This window comes from Lynx rufus, unplaced genomic scaffold (genome assembly GCF_022079265.1).
Source record: "Lynx rufus isolate CCGP_SWC_20201006 ecotype Redwood Valley unplaced genomic scaffold, mLynRuf1.p SCAF_3, whole genome shotgun sequence".
In the NCBI taxonomy this organism is placed as follows: Eukaryota; Metazoa; Chordata; class Mammalia; order Carnivora; family Felidae; genus Lynx; species Lynx rufus.
This window is the reverse complement of record NW_025814845.1, coordinates 67,771,639-67,790,053: the sequence shown is the minus strand read 5'-3', so window position 1 is coordinate 67,790,053 and position 18,415 is coordinate 67,771,639. Positions and strand designations below refer to the sequence as shown.

Below are 18,415 nucleotides of genomic sequence, written 5' to 3'. Positions count from 1 at the left end.
TATAGGAAGAGGCAAAGCAGGAAACCTGCCACTTGGAAAAATGTCTTTACATAACCAAAATTTAGCTTTGCATTAGCTTACTTAGATGACAGCTTCACAAATTAAAACAAAACAAAAAACTGTTTACTCATTACATCATAATATTCCTATAATTTGGGAATCCTTTGTAATTTGGGGTAGAAGATGATGCCTTGTCAAGTCCTGAGGACAGTGCCTAATCACCCTGTCCCCTTACCTTTATATAATTGTATTTTTATGTTCCCTTTAGCATCATGGGATAGAGTGGGGTCTCATTTTGCTTAATTCTTTCAATAAAGACTACTCAGCCAGCCATGTTTGAATCACAGTAGCTGGTTTAAAGCTTTTTGCTCCAGTAACAATTATAGGAGTTAAAGGAATGTCTAGCCTCATCAGTAGTTAACTTCTCAATAATTCAGTATTGTGTTAAGTTGCCTGACCACAATGGGGCAAATTCTTTTCTTTTCATATACAGTTACTTCTGTAGTATGTGAGGCTACCCCAGCATATCAGGACTAGAATGAAAATTCATATCTGTCATGATTCAGGCTGAATGCAGTAAAGAAGGACTACTATACTAGTAAGATGCTACTCACTGGCCAACAACCTCCAACAGAAGCCAAGAGCTGTCTTTGAAAGTCTTGTCCAAAGCCTTCGTATGACAGCCATTTTTGAGGGATGCATGTCCATAGGCCTGAGTCACTTTATCGAGTAACTCTTTGAGTTTCTTACAATAAATATTGCTGTTGGAGTGTTAGGCAACATGAATTCTAGGGTCCCCTGTCTCATGGCACCAGAAATTGGTAGTTCTTATTTCATTCAATCCATCGCCAGCCAATGGAACTTCTTAGCCCCTTCTCCATGTATCTCATGGTGATATTTTTTTCCAAGAAATATTTTTTTTCTTTCCATCTCTTGGCCTGAGGTAGAGCTACCATAGGGCATCATGATATATCTCCCCTATCTGGAGATCTTATTCCTCTTCATCAGGAAGAAGAGATCAAGGAATCTGAGACCCTCCTTCCTGGAAGGCACCTAGATTTATGAAAATCTCTCCTTTTCCATCTCTGAACTCTTCATGGCAAGAGAAATGCTGATGGCATAAGTCAGACTGAAGGTCCTCTCATATGATATCCCCCAGAGAGGGCTAACCAAAGGGTCTCTCAGAGGTTTACAGTGGCCCACCTCTGTAAAAAGCTGGCAGAGTCTTCTGCCTACGGAGAGAAAATATCATTTAAATATTGGGAATATAGCTATATGTAAAGGTATTTTATGATGCTTCACAAAAAATTTAAAAGTTTGATTAGATCTAAATATGGCTTTATACTAGGGACTATTACTATGGCCTATTGAGGGATATTAAAGACTTCTTCAGCAGGGTCTGAGAATGGAACAAAATCTTATCAGTGGGGGATAGTTTGGGTAGGGTTCTGTTATAAAGCAAGTGAATGGAGGAAATAGCTTCTGGGTCCTTATAATCTAATGTTTTATTTGCTTTTTAAAGATTGGCTTTATTAGTTTCTTAGATTTGGTTTCTGAATCAGAAGGTTTTGGGAAGTGAGCTCTTAGGATTTGGATTCTGCTGCTTTACTTGGTCAGCAGCAACTATTGGCATATAAATGAGTCCTTCATAAGTCTAGAAATTTTAACTTCTGCACCACTGCAATTACCCCAAAATTAATATGTGAGTCTCCTCGCCACCAAAATCAATGAACAGCAAGTTACTCCATTCACTGTAAAATTTGGTTATATTTGGGTTATTACACAAAGTTTATTGTTTGTTTTTATTCTGCAGCCTCCACCTCAGATATATGACAAACAGTTGGACGAAAGAGAACACACCATTGAAGAATGGAAAGGTGACTCTACCACTTAAATATACATTTTGCTTTATTGAAACTCAGAAAATATCTTCAAGGCATCTCTCTTTAAAGCAATTTGGTAACAGATGATTTTATAATTGCTATCCTCAGACAATTTTCAAAGTTCTCGAAACGTCATCAGTCTTTTCATACTAATAACAATATTGCATTTACTCAAGAATGAAAGGAATTAATTACTGATACTTTTTAAAAGAGTACTGATTGTCAAAGTATTTGTTATGGTGGAGGGCATGCTTAAATTCAGAATTTCAGAATTATACATCCCATGTTTGTGTATAAAATTATCATATAAAATGGATTAAATTAAGCCTAAGATTACTTTAGACATTAGAAAATAAAAGATATTTAATGTATGAATTCATTTGGTTCATTTTTAGGACTTGAAAATCTAAATAGGAAATCTATGTATCTGAATGGCTTATTTATCCTTCAAAGTAAGAAAATAATGAATAAATACATTAGTTCACTTTTTTTCCACCAAAACTCTTCCAAACACATAATGAATAGTCAAGATTATACTCAGGGTGAAACAAAGCAGAAACTATGAAGAATTATTAAACTAATATAAATAACTACACAGTAGAATAAAAGAACTACAGAGTAGAGATAAGCAAATACAGATCATAACAAACCATTCAGTCAAAATGGGGAGGAACATAAAAGGAAGATCTGAAGAGAAAAAATATTTGAGCTGACTTGAAGGAATTAATCATTATAAATTGAGAAAAAAAGAATAAAACAGAGGAAAATACTAGTATGGGGACACATGGAGAAAACAAAGGATAGGGATGAGCAAAAAGTGTTATAAAGATAGCAAAGAGATTTCTCTGGCCAAGGGGCCCTGTTGGATAATATGGAAAAACGAGCATGTGCAAACAGTAGACCAAGTAAACAAAGATACTAAATGATGGACAGAAAAGACTTGATATGCTCTAAATAAGGACAAGAAGGCACTCTTAGGGGTTTGTGAATAGGTAAGTATTACGAGATAAGTATCACTTAAAAATGAACATGGATTAAATTAGAAACCAGAGAAAGAAATTATGGTGAAGGATAATGATTATATAAATTGGAACTCATTGCACAGCAAGAATGAATAACACTGAATGATTTTTAGCAAAAAGGGGAAAATTAAAAGAAATGAAGGTACACAATTTAACTCTAGCAAAGAAAGAGCCATGAATGGATGCCTGTTTGGAAATAAATGTAATAATTGTTATCATGTTGGGTTTGAGGCAAGTTTAATTTTACAACTCCAAGATTTCAGTATGAAAAAAAAAAATGAAGAAGCAGTTGGGAAATTGTTGGAAAGTAATAAAGTCAGGAGAGTATGTGCATCTCTTAGGAAGTGAATATAGAAGAAAACTGTATGCTCAAAACTGGGCCATTAAAGTTCTTAGGAGATAAAGTTAGATGGCATCAGAAATCCCCCCAAAAATTCAGAACCAAGTAGAATGTATATTCTTCATACATTTATTTGGTCAAATACTTTACTGAGCACTTACTGTTTCCAGGCTTTGTGCTTTTGCAAGACAAAGTAGAAATAGAGGAGTAAAGGAATCCCGATTGATTTTTAATTTACTCAACCCCATCAGAATGTTATTATTTTTCATTAATAAGTTTTCTCTGCATATTAAAGATCATTTTTTTTATGATCCTGACAACTGTTTCTTACAGAACTTATCTACAAGGAGGTAATGAATTCGGAAGAAAAGACTAAAAATGGTGTTGTAAAAGGACAACCTTCTCCTTCAGGTACTCACTCTCAGTGAATAACTAATAAACCAGTACTTGTGTATTTTTCTTGACCTTGAAGAGGGATTGCAGCCAATAACATTGCTAATAGAGCATATACACTAATATCACATGATTATTTCTCTCTAGTGATTTTCGTTCTATTCTTTTTGATATTCAGTGTGGCATTCATTTTGATCATGATTATTGATTATGACTAGGACAAAAGCTAATAGTGAATCTTGAAGAAATGTTGACAAGGGCTGGTTAAAGGGTAACTGCTTCTCATCAAAACACAGAGCCATCATGCCCCCTGACCACCATGTCAATGTAGAGGTCAGGAATCCCTCCAGTCAAAACCTCTTTCCTCAGTCACTTGTGTTTGAACTCTTCCCAAGTTTGGCGTGACAGTAGTTGAAACATCTGCCAAGATGCGTTCTGATTAAAGTCAGCATGGAAAAATCTTTCAGTTTGCCATCGACAGAAACAAATACACGTTCGTACATATACTGTGCATATTTTGCTGATCCTAGTAATGTGCTTTAGGATTACTTGAGATAATTTACTTACACTCAGTGCTACTATATTCTTCCTAAGACCTATGTTCTGAATATAAGGAAAGTATGTATGTGTGTGTGTGTGTGTGTGTGTGTGTGTGTATATAATGCACTGAGCCACCCATGCACCCCTCTAAAACTCTTTATATATATATATACACACACACACATATATGTATATATGTATATATATCTGTATATATACACACACATATATGTATATATATATATATATATACAGATATATATATATATACATATATGTGTGTGTGTGTGTGTGTATAAAGAGTTTTAGAGGGGTCCCTGGGTGGCTCAGTGCGTTAAGCATCTGACTCTTGATTTTGGCTCAGGTCATGAACTCAGGTTTGTGAAATTGAGCCCTGTGTAGGGCTCTGCATGACAGAGAGGAGCCTGCTTGGGATTCTCTGTCTTCCATTCTCTCTACCCCTCCCTTGCTCTCGCGTGCACACTGGTGCACTCTCCTTCTCTTTCTCTCTCTTGCTCTAAAAAAAAAGGAGTTTTAGAAAATGTGATGGCTTATGTCTAACTTTAAACTAAACTCAACTCATTCTGGCAAGAATGTAGTTTCCAAATGATTAGTTTAGAGAAAAATGGATTTGATGCCCTACCTTTGATAATCATTTTTTCCCCTATGGACCTTAAATTGTTTCAGGAAAAAAGATGTAGGATAAATAAATTCTTCATACTCATACTAATCTTTGAATAATTGGTTTGCACCCAAATCACTATGATATCCAAACAGATACAATTTAGTTAGGACATGTTTTCTCATTTGAGTAATATCCAGTTTTATCCCCAAGTCTTTCCTTTCCTCAAAGAGGGTGAAAAAAATCATTGGGTTGTCTGCCCACCCTGCTCATTCATCCTAGCATTTAGACTGGTGCAGGTCTGCAGAAGTGGTGCCTAACCTACTTGTATGTTCTGTCTGATTCTGATTAAGGAACCCAAACACTGAATCCAACAGCCTCAAGATGCTACCTTCTAAGGCAGAAAGACTCCTTGTTTTAAGGATTCCCCTAATGGTCAGAACATGTTTTTATGTAATCATTAAGAGGTCAAAATACCAGCATCCAGTGAAGGTGACCTAGGACCTCAGGCTCAGACTGGACTAAATTTTTTGCACGGTCTCTTCTATTCATCTTTAATTCAAGTTACAATTTATTCATCTCCATTCCTCTTTTCAAAGAGCTTGGGGTCATGCCACCCACTTCAGGGCACCTCATCTTCAGCTTATTTCATGCTCTATATTCCCCTCAGCCCCAACCAGATCTCTGCAACAGTTAATCTGTGATGACATAAAATCCACAATTCTCTTTTCAATACTGTCACAACACTTCCACAAAAATCTTATTCCCATGACCCATTTTATGCAAACTGTATAGTTCAGGGAAGGCAAAAAAAGGACTGAGGATGATACATATGAGATTAATTAATCATTAAAGGGATGGGATGAGTGGTCTGCCATATGAAGAAGGGTTTAAACATTTGGTAAAGAAATGGAGTTTGTATAAAATCAAGGCATAATTCTTTAATCATTAAAACCATCATTCATATGCAAAAAAGAAAGTGAGTACATGTAGAAGATTCTTTTAACTCATTAATGAGGGAAATGGCAGAATGGCAAAGATAGTTCAATGAAAGTATGAGAAATTAAGATTTATGTAGTCTGTGGGAAAAAAAGAATATTGAAATAAGATCACTAAATTAACCCAAAACTTATAAATGTCCTGGGGCAACCAAGCTTATCTTTGTGCTTATCTTTTCTACGAGGCAGAAAAAAACCCTGATAATTTTATTTGATTAGTTTTATACAAGTTTACAGTGTATAAAGGATCATAACCAATTGAGAACATTAAGTCAAATAAAGTTATGTTCCATAAAAAATCAGATTATCCTTAGGTGGGCTTGTCAGAAAATACTCAAGTGTGATATTAAAAGGTTGCATAGTCATTTTTTTTGCCCTAATCCCAAGTGTTGGATAATATTCCTGAATAGTACCTAAAGTTACATATATAACTGCATGCTATGAATAGGCAGACCAAAGTCTTGATCAAGTAAACTCTCTTAAGTTTGAAAGAAATACATTTAAGGTGAATAAAACCAAAGGCTAGTTTACACAGCAGTTTGTTATTTCTGGAGGGGCTGGAAAATAAATGCATTCCACTAAAATTATTTAATGATAAATATAACCTAGTCTTAGAGAATTAGAATATAGGACCAAGGTGTATGAAATTGCTGCCAATTCAGATTCGATTTAATTTTTTTTAATGTGTGTTTATTTTTCAGAGAGAGAGAGACAGAGTGCAAGTGGGGGAGGGGCAGAGAAAAAGGGATTCACAGAATCTGAAGCAGGCTCCAGGCTCCAAGCTGTCAGCACAGAGCCTAGTGTAAGGCTTGAGCTCATGAACCCTGAGATCATGACCTGAGCTGAAGTCAGATGCTTAACAGATTGAGCCACCCAGGCTCCCCTAGATTCAATTTGTTTTAAAATCAAACACATCACTCTATTTAGATTCACCCACTCCAGTAGTAAATTTTTCTCTGAATTTCCCCATTTCTATTATGGCAGATCTATTTTCTCAGCCTCCCACTCTGAAATCCCTGACTTTTTATTCCACACTTGCATTATCACTGACCGTCACTTTCTACATCTTAAAAATTCTGCTTGCTGGATGTCTTACATCTAATTACTACCAACCCTTTCCATTAATACCACGATGATTAAAGTTGTCCTGAAGTAATCTTCCTGACTTTAGTCTCTACCTAAATTGATCTTTCAAGACTATAGGTTTGGGGGTTCCATGGATGAGTGCTCTCCAATGGCTTTGTGTCATTTACAATTTGAGTCTAGTAACCTTTTCCTGATATTGATGGCCCTCTATAATATACACCAGGTTTTTCCACCTTTCACACTATACCTATTGTAGACTCCTATGTTCACTATTTTACTTGACTGGATCCTTGCCTTTTGGAATGCTGCCCATTCTAAAGTGTTGTCTTATCAAATACTACCTTCTTCCAAAATAGTGTTTATATGTGTCTTAAAAGACTTCATATCTTATCAAAGAGTAAGATCTTTCCTTCTTATGGGTCCTAGTAGTCCTTATAATTTATTTTATTTTTTTAAGCTTTTATTTATTGATTGATTTTGAGAGAAAAAATGTGTGCATGGGGCAGGGGCAGAGAGAGAAGAGAGAATCCCAAGTAGGCTCCACGCTGTCAGCAGAGTCTGATCTCATGAACCACGAGATCATGACCTGATCTGAAATCAAGAGTTAGACGCTTAACCAGCTGAACCACCTAGGCGCCCCAGTCCCTGTATTTTAAATACTGTTTTATAACTTATTGGTTGTAAATTCATTTGAGATGAAAGACTGTATGTATCCATCCTCGTGTACCGTGCAGTGCCTAAGTGTTGTGCCTTGCATACAATAGTAGCTTGTTAAACATTCATTAATTTGAAAATTGTTGCTGAGGTTCTCCCTTATCATGTTTCTTGGTACTATGCCAAAGGTGGAATTCAAGATAGGATCATAGCTTTGATACAGTATGCAAGTTAGTATGACTTATGCCAGGAAATATTTGTTCAACCTATTAATTGCCATAAAGATACATGGACCAAGTATCAAGTATATGAATTGGTGATATTGGTTTGGAGTTTGCCCATGCTTCAGATAAAGGTTTTCTTTCAGGTGGTTATTTGGTTATTTATTCATTCTGGGAAATGTATATTTCTAAATTTTTTGTGGGCCTGTTTAGTGTGTTAATGATTAACATGCCACTTATAATATGCCACTTAGGCTCTGCCTACATGTGAGAAGGCGAGCCATTTTTTTTAAATCATTCTAACTACCTATAACAATCATGAATTATCTACCTTGTACACATGCCTTATTTGATAGTTGACTGGCTTAACCAGTTTATAGTTAAAATGACGTGGATTCAATCTTCCACTACATGATTCTAAAGGACAATATTCATGGCTTAATTTTGAGAAGTCATATGTATACTATATATTACATGACATAATTACATAGGATATGTTTGTATGTATCATGTTGCAGCATAGGACAGCCTCGTGCTGCAGCTGACTACTAGCTCATGAGAGCTACTTGTGTACATCTCTCCCAATTGTGAGTTTATTGACCTTGTGTTAGTCGCTTGGAATCTACCATGCAGGATTTAAGATGTGGAGGTTGGCTCACTCTACAAATCCAGGGCATTTTTCCCCCCATGGAGAGCCGATTGTTAAATTTTTATGGGCAAACCACTGTATGTGTGTGTTGTGTGCACGTGATATGCATTTATGCAGTAGACTGCTGAAAGAAAAAGCAATTACTAAGAAAACTTGAAAAGTCAGCTTTTTTGCTTTCTTCATTGTATTCACCATTTCTCATTAATGTTTGCATATCATATTTATTTTGTAAATAGCCAGGATGAAGTAACAGTACAACAACTCCCATAATATTAAGTCATGGCCACACTAGGATTCTGGAAGCAAGAGAATAAGTTAATACAGTTTCTTAGTGAAACTAAGAAAACCTGAGTGAAAATTGTTCTCCTGCCCAAATGCATGTTTTAGTGATACTTTAAAAATGTAAATAGGAAGTTAAATGTGCATTTGCAGAATAATATACAGGTTTGAAATTTATCGATGGAATTGTTGTATATCAATAAGAAATAAATCTAAACTTCAGATACATTTCTAAATAAATAATTGTACTCCCTTCTGCTATCTGATTTCACTTGCACACTGATTTATTTTCAAGAATAGCATGGCTGCTTACTTTCTGAATTGATTTATAAAGACTGCTAAGGGAATAGCAGTTCATGAATAGAAATTAATTTTCTTCTAGAGCATTTTTTATAAAATGTTAGAGTTGGAACAAATATAGGAGGCTGTCCATTCCAAAAGTTCTTTGTTTACCATTCCCATTCCACCCAAGAAGTAAGCCTCCTATAAGTAAGAGTGACTCACCAAAATAAAGATATTTAGCATTAGGATGGGTAGAGATTTTTCAGAATCTCTAAATGGCAGATAAAACTCCCCAGGTGATTTAAATATACAACTCCCCCCCCCCCACTTACCCCCACCCACTCACCATATTCCACATACTATGGCAATGTGTCATTCCAAATTATAGTCACTGATCTAGTCCAATAGTTATTATTTTTTATTTAAAAACCTCATGGTTCCTGGGTGGTTCAGTCAGTTAAGCATCTGAGTCTTTGTTTCGGCTCAGGTCATAATCTCACAGTTTTGTGGGTTCGAGCCCCACATTGGGCTTTATGCTAGCAGTGTGGAGCCTGCTTGAGAGTCTCTCTCTCTCTCTCTCTCTCTCTCTCTCTCTGCCCTTCCCCCACTTACCATCTCTCTCAAAATAAATAAATAAACTTAAAAAAATTTAGAAACCTCAGCCCTTAATAAGATGAGGCTCAAGATCATACTTAAAGAGAAGGCTATATCTCAGTGATTTTTTTATTCCAGTACTTCTAATTCTCTGTGTCTACTTCTTTGTGCATGGAAAATAATTTCCTTAAAAAAAGCAGAGCAGTGATGCCTGGGTGGCTCAGTTGGTTAAGCATTGGACTTAGGCACAGGTCATGATCTCGTGGTTTGTGGGTTTGAGCTCTACGTCAGGCTCTGTGCTGACAGCTCAGAGCCTGGAGCCTGCTTTGGATTCCGTCTCCCTCTCTCTCTGCCCCTCTCCTGTTTGCACTCTTTCTCTCTCAAAAATAAATATTTAAAAACATTAAAAGTAAACATTAAAAAAATTTAAAAAGCAGAACATTTTCCCTGAAACAATAAATATCTTGTGACTACATAACTTATAGTTTGAGAAATTTCCATTAGCATAACTTCTTTCCGTAAAACGTATTTCTTTTTTTTTTTTTTTTTTTTGGTCAGGTAGCATTGAAAGTAGTTGCTCTTCCTCATATGCAGCGCTACTACTATTTTGTTACTTTTAATAGCATTTTTATTGACAAAAATTTGCAATGCTTTATTCATAGCAAACTTTTTTAAAAAATTGGATTTCTCTGAAAAAAATATAGAAGGTAGGGATGTTTCACATTGCTAGGACATCCTGGGCAGGTGAATGTTATAATGAAATTCAAGTCAGTTCAGTTCCATGTAAGAGATTTTCACAAACTGTTTGGCAGTAAATTAACAATTTGAAGCCAAGGTCCATTTCTTGGCTCTTCCATTTGCGTTTGGTTTTATGGTTACAAAATTTATTTATTACCTACACAAAAAGAGACCTGAAAGGATCATTCAGTAAAGCCAGAGTAGCTGCAGTCAAGATTGTATTTATTATAGTGCAATAGAAGTCATATAGAAGCAAAGATTTTTCATGTAATAGTGGGGGACTGGTTGATGTTTAACAACCATCTTTATTAAAATTAATTTTTATTTTTATATTTTTAAAAATTTTTTAACGTTTATTTATTTTTGAGAGACGCAGAGAGAGACAGAGTGCGAGTGGGGGAGGGGCAGAAAGAGATAGACACAGAATACGAAGCAGGCTCCAGCCTCCAAGCTGTCAGCACAGAGCCTGATGCAGGGCTCGAACTCACGAATAGATCATGAACTGAGCCAAAGTCGGATGCTTAACTGAGCCACTCAGGTGCCCCCTATCTGTTCTTTTAAAAGGACTGATTAATAGCATTTACCAATTTCTGTGGTGTACTTATTCTCACTGTGACCAATTTCAAGCTACCTATGTGACATCAATGAAGGCAGAGTTAGAAAGAGATGCTAATGCTAATACTTGGCTCTCAGAAGCCACGAAAGGCCAGCTGTAGCACACTGCTAGACAGTACACACGATTGTTTCATCATAGCGCTATACAGAAAAGACCCAGTCTCATACAATAAACAGATGTAATGGGAATTTTGTAGAAGAAACGTTAGAAGAGAGGACCTCTCTTAATGAATTTGTGCTATAAAAAAATCAGGAACAGTAGTCTAGGAAACCATAGAAATACAGTTGATAAAGAGTTTGAACTTTGAGTGATCGAACGCTAACTATATAATTTGCATTCAACATTGATAAAATAAAGGGCAGGCCATTCCAATATATAGAAGATAGCCAGCTGATGAACAAAGTGAGAAGAAAGACAACTACAACAAAATTATTTCCCTTAGTCAAAAATAGTTTAGCAGTTTCACCAGTTTCATAGAAAGGCGAAATTTGCTTTCTCTCACAAAACCTATCTAGAAGAGTACACACAAAAGATACTCGGTGCTTTGTTAAACTGAGTACTTATTCTGTGCTGAACACTAGAGACTGAGGAAGATAGGAGAAATGAAGAAGTATGATGAAAGAAGTAAAAAGAAGCAAGGGAAACAAACATGAGGTAATCATGTAGCAAAACTATATATGATAGTGAGATGGCTCACATGGCATAAGACCTAGAATGTTCCACAGGTGTGTTGACAATATTCTGATTATTAAAACAGATATGGTAGGAGTGCTGTGTATTTTAGAAGCATAATCTGCAGTGTGATTCCTTTTATATAAAAAGTTTATTAAACACTCCTTTCAGTTCTGCTACCTTCAGTTTGTGTGTTTCTGTGGGAATTTCCTCAATGTTCTTTGTAATCTCTCTAGCTTCCACATTGTTGTTGGTTTCTGTTTATTTGTAAACATCGAATTGTGTTCTTAAAAGGGAACCTCGGGGCGTCTGGGTGGCTCAGTCGGTAAGCGTCCAACTTTGGCTCAGGTCATGATCTCGCGGTTCGTGAGTTCGAACCCCGCATCGGGCTCTGTGCTGACAGCTCAGAGCCTGGAGCCTGCTTGGGATTCTGTGTCTCCCTCTCGCTCTCTGCCCCTCCCCCACTCACACTCTGTCTCTCTCTCAAAAATAAACATTAAAAAAAAAAGGGAGCCTCATCTCAGGTAAGTCCTATCTCACCCTTGTTTGATCAGTACTCAACTTTAACTGTGACAATCAAAACAGGTCCATATAACCAGCTCCAGCCAGGAGAGGTGAAAAACCCTATCTCAAGAGAAGACCAGGACTATTATGTAGAGATATTTTTAAATACTTTTTGATTTGTATTATGCCAAAACTTTATTTAAAAATTTTCAAACTATTTTGTCATAATTTAAATAAAGCACAATAACAAAAATCTTCCTCATTAACTTGGGTATTTCGGTTAATTATAACACTCAAGAGATGTATATGTCATCATTTGAACCATTTGTTCTCCAATCCATCGACATCAAGACTTCTTCTTCACTCAATCATTTGTGTTTCTATATACTAACAATGAACAGAAAACAATCCCATTTACAATAACATCAAAAAGAATAAAATACAAATTTAACAAAAGAAGTGCAAATATTTTACTCTGAAAACTGCAGAACATTGTTGAAAGAAATTAAATACCTAAATAATGGAAAGACATTCCATTCATTCACTGATTAGAAGATTTAATATTGTTAAGATGACAATACTCTCCAAATTGATATACAGATTAAATATACTCATCACAGTCACAGCTACCTTTTTCTTTGCTGAAATAGGCTGTTCTTAAAATTCACATGGAACTACAGGGGATACAGAGTAGCCAAAACAATCTTGAAAAAAAAAAAACAAAGTTGGAGGATTCACACTTCTTGATTTCAGAATTTATCACACACTGCAGTGTTCATGACAATGGGGTATTTGCTTGAGGATATACATATAGATCAATTAAATAAAATTGAGAATCCAGAAATAAACCCTTACATTTATGGTCAATTGATTTGTAGCAAGGATTTTAAGACAACTCCATGGACAAAGAACTACATTTTCAATAAATGGTGATAGGACTACTAGATATCCATATGCAAGAGATTGAAGGTGGACTCTTACCTCATATAGAATATAAGAATAAATTCAAAATAGATCACAGACTTAAGTGTAAAAATGAAAATTATAAAGCTCTTATAAGAAAACATAGGAGTAAATCTTCATGATATTGGGTTAGGAAATGGTTTCTTAGGTATGACCCTAAAAGCACAGTTGCAAAAGGAAAAATAGGTAAATTCAACTTCATCAAAATTAAAAACACGTGTGCTTCAAAGGATACCATCAAGAAAATTAAAAGATAATCCATAGAAAAGGAGGAAAACATTTGCAAATCTTATGTAGTAAGAGACTTTGTACCCTGAATACATAAAGAACTCTTATAGCTCATTAAAAAAAAAAGAAAATAACAGTTAAAAAATGGCCATAGGATCTGAATAGACACTTCTCCAAAGAAGATATAGAAATGGCCAACAAGCACATGTAAAGATACCCAACATCATTAGCCATTAAGCAAATACAAATCAAACCACAATGCAATGAAATACCATTTAACATACACCAGATGGCTGTAATAAAAAAGATAATGAGGAGTACTGGAGAGGAGAAGGAGAAATTGGGACCCTCATACACCTCTGGTAGGAATGTAAACTGGTATAGCCAATTTGAAAAAGTTTTTCAGTTCCTCAAATGTTAAACATGGAGTTATTCTATGACCCATCAACTCCACTCTTCAGGTTTAGAAATAAAAACTTACACGTGAATGTTCATACAACATTATTCATAATAGCCCAAAATTGAAACAACCTAAATGTCTATCAAATGCCCTTCAAATAATCAATAGGTAAACAGAAGTGACATATCCATACAATGGAATATATTTCAGTATTAAAAAGGAATGAAGTTTTGCTACATGCTACAGCATTAAGAACCTTGAAAACACTATGCTATGTGAAAGGAGCCAGTCACAAAAGTTCACATATTGTATGATTCCATTTATAAGGTGTGTCCAGAATAGGCAGTTTTCTAGACAGAAAGTGCGTTAGTCATTGCCTATGGCTGGTGGGTAAGAAACAGAGTGCAGGGTTTCCTGTCAGGGTGATGAAAACATCACAGAATTGATTGTGGTGACAGTTGCACAATTTTGTGAATATCCTAAAAATGATTGAATGGTACAAATTAAATTTGTGAATTACATCTCAAAAAAGTTGTTACAAAAAGGTATATGAGCAATATTTCATATTTTAAGTTAAAAGTAAATCTAAATGATAGTATCATGGTTTGAAAGTTATGTGTGTAGTATAGGAGATATGTCATGCAGGAGATGAATGGACACTATGAACAAAGCCATTCACTCTGTCAGCCCACAGTTGATTGAGACTTTATTAGAGGTGTGTGTCCAGTTTTAATATCTACCCTTTAATATGGATGTGGAAAATTAAAGATTCTGAGAAGTCAGTCATAGTGATGTTAAATTATTATTGGCCAACATTTATGAAAACACATGAGGGTGTTGGTGTTGGCATAATTTAATCCAGACTGGAGTGGGGAGGATAGAGCTGGGCATTTGAGTTATGTAAGGAAGTCAAAAGTTGTCTGCTAGTATATGAAATTTACTAGTATATGTCAGGAGAAGAAATGGAGTAGCTCTGTATCATATCTCTAAAGGATGCAATTAAGTAAAATTGGAGTAAATTGAAGCCAGGGAACTTTACATTACACATTGTTCTGATAATAAGAGTTAATTATTTATAGGTAGATATTAACAAGAGCCTTAAAAGTCTCGAGACATTCAAGATTAAGAGGTATTCATACTTTTAAGAGTTTAAAGAACATGGAAAATGCATAAGTTTTTTTGTATATAAACATATCTGGATACAAAAGAATATATATTCAATAACCACAATTAGAGAAACTTCATAGCAAAAACACTAGAAGGAAATATACCCAAAGTTTAACAGTTATTATTTATTTGAGGATCAGTGCCTATTGTTATGTTCTTTGTTTTCTATATTGTTTCACACCCCCCATAATTTGTATAAATATGTTTATAATCAACAAATAAAAAGTTTAAATACTTATAAGATACATATAATCTTTCTTAGTTCATGTGTATGTGTCCTCTCCACATAATGTCACATCTTTTAAAAAAATTTTTTAATGTTTACTTATTTTTGAGAGAGAGAGAGCATGAGTGGGGGAGAGGCAGAAAGAGAGGGAGACAGAGAATCCAAAGCAGGCTCCAAGCTCTGAGCTGTCAGCACAGAGCCCGAAGTGGGGCTCAAACTCACAAACCGTGAGATCGGGACCTGAGCCAAAGTCAGACACTTAACCGATTGAGTCACCCAGGCATCCCAGAAAATGTCACATCTTAATCACATTTTTTTCATAGAGAAGAAATGTTTACCCCAAGAGCAAAGACATTGTGTTAGCCTCACCACTTCACAGACTTAAAAAATTTATTTTTTAATTTTGAGTATAGTTGACACACAATGTTATAGTAGTTTCAGGTGTACAATATAGTGATTCAACTTCTCTATACTTCATGCTCTTCTCGCCACAGTGTCGTTAACCATCTGTCACCTTACAATGTTATTACAATACTATTGAGTCTGTTCCCAATGCTGTGCCTTTTATTCCCGTGACTTATTCCATAACTAGAAGGCTGTATCTCCTACTCCCCTTCACCCATTTGCTGATCCTTCTACTGCTCTCCCTTCTGGCAACCTTCGGTTTGTTCTCTGTGTTAATAGGTCTTATTTGGCTTTTTGTTTCTTTGTGCATGTGTTTTGCTTTTTACATCCCACATAATGTGAAATCATATGGTATTTGTCTTTCTCAATTTGACTTATTTCACTTAACATAATACCCTCTAAGTCCATCCATGTTGTCACAAATGGCACAATCTCATCCTTTTTAATGGCTGTGTAATTCCATTGTATGTATACATACACACACACACACACACACACACATATATATATATATACATATATACATATATACCACATCTTTCTTATCCATTTGTTTATTGATGGACACTTAGGTTGCTTCCATATCTTGGGTATTTTAAATAATACTGCAATAAACATAGAGGTGCATGTGTCTTTTCAAATTAGTGTTGTTTTCTTTGGGTAAACATCCAGTAGTGGCATTACTGGATTATATGTTATTTCTATTTTTTTATTTTTTTGAGGAATATCCATACTTTTTTCTAAAGCCACTGTACCAGTTCATATTCCCATCAATAGTGCATGAGGGTTAGTTCTTCTCTGCATTCTCATCAACACTTGTTGTTTCTTGTCTTTTTTATCCTAGTCGTTCTCACAAAGTGTGAGGTGATATGTCTTTGCAGTTTTGATTTGTATTTCCCTAATGATTACTGATGTTGAGCATCTTTTCATGTGTTTGTTGGTCATCTGTATGTTTTCTTTGGAAAAATGTCTATTCAGGTTCTCTGCCCATTTTTTAATCAGATGGTTTGTTTTTTTGTTTTTTTTTCGTGTTGAGTCATATATGTTCTTCATTGATTTTTTTTCTGATCTATTAGATCTTTGTGATAACACTATTATAACTTATTTTGGATTTATTTTTCACTAAATGTACCTTGCTCAGATAAATTTGCTCTGATAACATTTTTAATGAGAATTCTTCCTCTTTAATTTTATTAGATGATTTAAACTATAGATATTTTTAATAACAAACAATTTCACAAAGGATGCGTTTTTACCACCTATATTGCTTAAGTATAAAGAATACATGGGGCTCCTGGGTGGCTCAGTCAGTTGAGCGTCTGACTTTTGATTTAGGCTCAGATCATGATCCCAGGGTTGAGGGATCAAGCCCTGCGTCTATTGCTTAGCATGGAGCCTGCTTGGTATTCTCCCTTTCTGTCTCTCTCTCTCTCTCCCTATCTTTTTTTCTTTCTCCATTTGTCCCCCTCTCCCCTGCTCATGTGCTCTCTTTCTCTCACACACACAAAAAGAATATATAAAGAAAAAAAAGTAAACTGTTTCCAATGGTTTCATTATATTTTGCAGTGCCTCTTGCTCATTTTTCCTTTGTAGTTCTCAAAGATATAACTCAGCAAGTATTTACTGAGTGATTATCATGAGCACGCTTCTTCTCAGAGTTTCAAAATTTTTATATCACCACAGAGCAGATAAATAAAATACTTTTTTCAAATTAACTTAATTCAGAGGTCTTGTTTTGTAGTTTGCCAGGTAAGCAAACCTGCTGGAACATAAACACAAAATCAAAAAGCATGATTTTGCTGCTGCTGCTTCTTCTTCTGTTATTATTATTATTAGTAGTATGTATATGGTGGTGTTTTGATGATGATGATGATGATGTCTATGGTAACTTTCACTGAAAGTCCCACTTAGCTTTTCTGTATGGAATTTAAATTTGAGATCACTTTAATGACTATGACAAATTTACTTAATATTCCTTTATTTTTCAAGAGCTGTAGTCTTCCAAGTAATTCTGAGTTTTGGGTTTCACCTCAGCCCATATTTTTGGGATTGGACCCTTACATGTGTTTTTTTTTTAAAGCCCTACATTAAAAACATCCAGGTTGAGATCATTATATTAAAAGGTTTTCCTCATCTGCCTTTGCCATAGGACAGTGGTCTTTAACCTTTGACAGCACAGCATCATGGGAGCTTTAAAAAATGCAAATTCACTGGCTTCACGCAGGCCAATTATATTACAATATTGGACGTGGGAGGGGTGACTGGGGTTTTCAGTGGGGTATTTTTGTTTGTTTGTTTTTGTTTTCTGTTAAGAGCATTACAGGTGGGTTCCAAGGTTGAGTGAATAACTTGTGACCAGGGACTTACGTTGTTACATTTTGATTTTCACCATCAAATACAGAGCCCTGGATTAGTTGTGCTATGAAGGCTTGCCAAATGAACGATGGACTAAACATCACCTCTTGTATTTGCCCCTGCCTGCATCCTGAGTGACAATGAGTCTAGTTCCAGATTTAGTCATGTTGGTCTTCATTTTCTTAGCACAGGTGCAGCAGTGAACAGCAGTGAGAGTCTCCCTCCATCTTCGTCTGTCAATGACATCTCCTCCATGTCCACCGACCAGACCCTGGCATCTGACACTGACAGCAGCCTGGAAGCCTCAGCAGGACCCCTGGGTTGTTGCAGGTGACTAGCCGCCTGCCTGCGAAACCCAGCATTCTTCAGGAGATGATGCGATGGAACACACACACACGCAGACACTCACGCGCACACACAAACACAGACACGCATAAGAAAATGGCAAGGGAGAGAATCCAAGCCTAAAATTGAAACAAATCTTTCAGCCTGCTTCTTCTCCAGAGTTCTGTATTGCAGCTAAGCTAAATGTATATTTAACTTCTAGTTGCTCTTGCTTTGGTCTTCCTCCAATGATG

The 18,415-nt window shown here is 35.7% G+C and overlaps 1 protein-coding gene across 4 annotated transcripts in view; it reads left to right on the top strand.

The window, feature by feature from the left end:
• Positions 1-18,171, top strand: part of MAPK10 (mitogen-activated protein kinase 10) — a 159,922-nt gene extending 141,751 nt beyond the window's left edge. For all 4 annotated transcript variants that reach the window (XM_047091685.1, XM_047091684.1, XM_047091683.1 and 1 more), the window contains 3 exons: positions 1,814-1,877; positions 3,579-3,656; positions 18,029-18,171. In XM_047091685.1, coding sequence (XP_046947641.1) covers positions 1,814-1,877; positions 3,579-3,656; positions 18,029-18,171 — 285 coding nt within the window. The remainder of the gene's footprint in view (positions 1-1,813; positions 1,878-3,578; positions 3,657-18,028) is intronic.
• Positions 18,172-18,415: the final 244 nt, after the last annotated feature.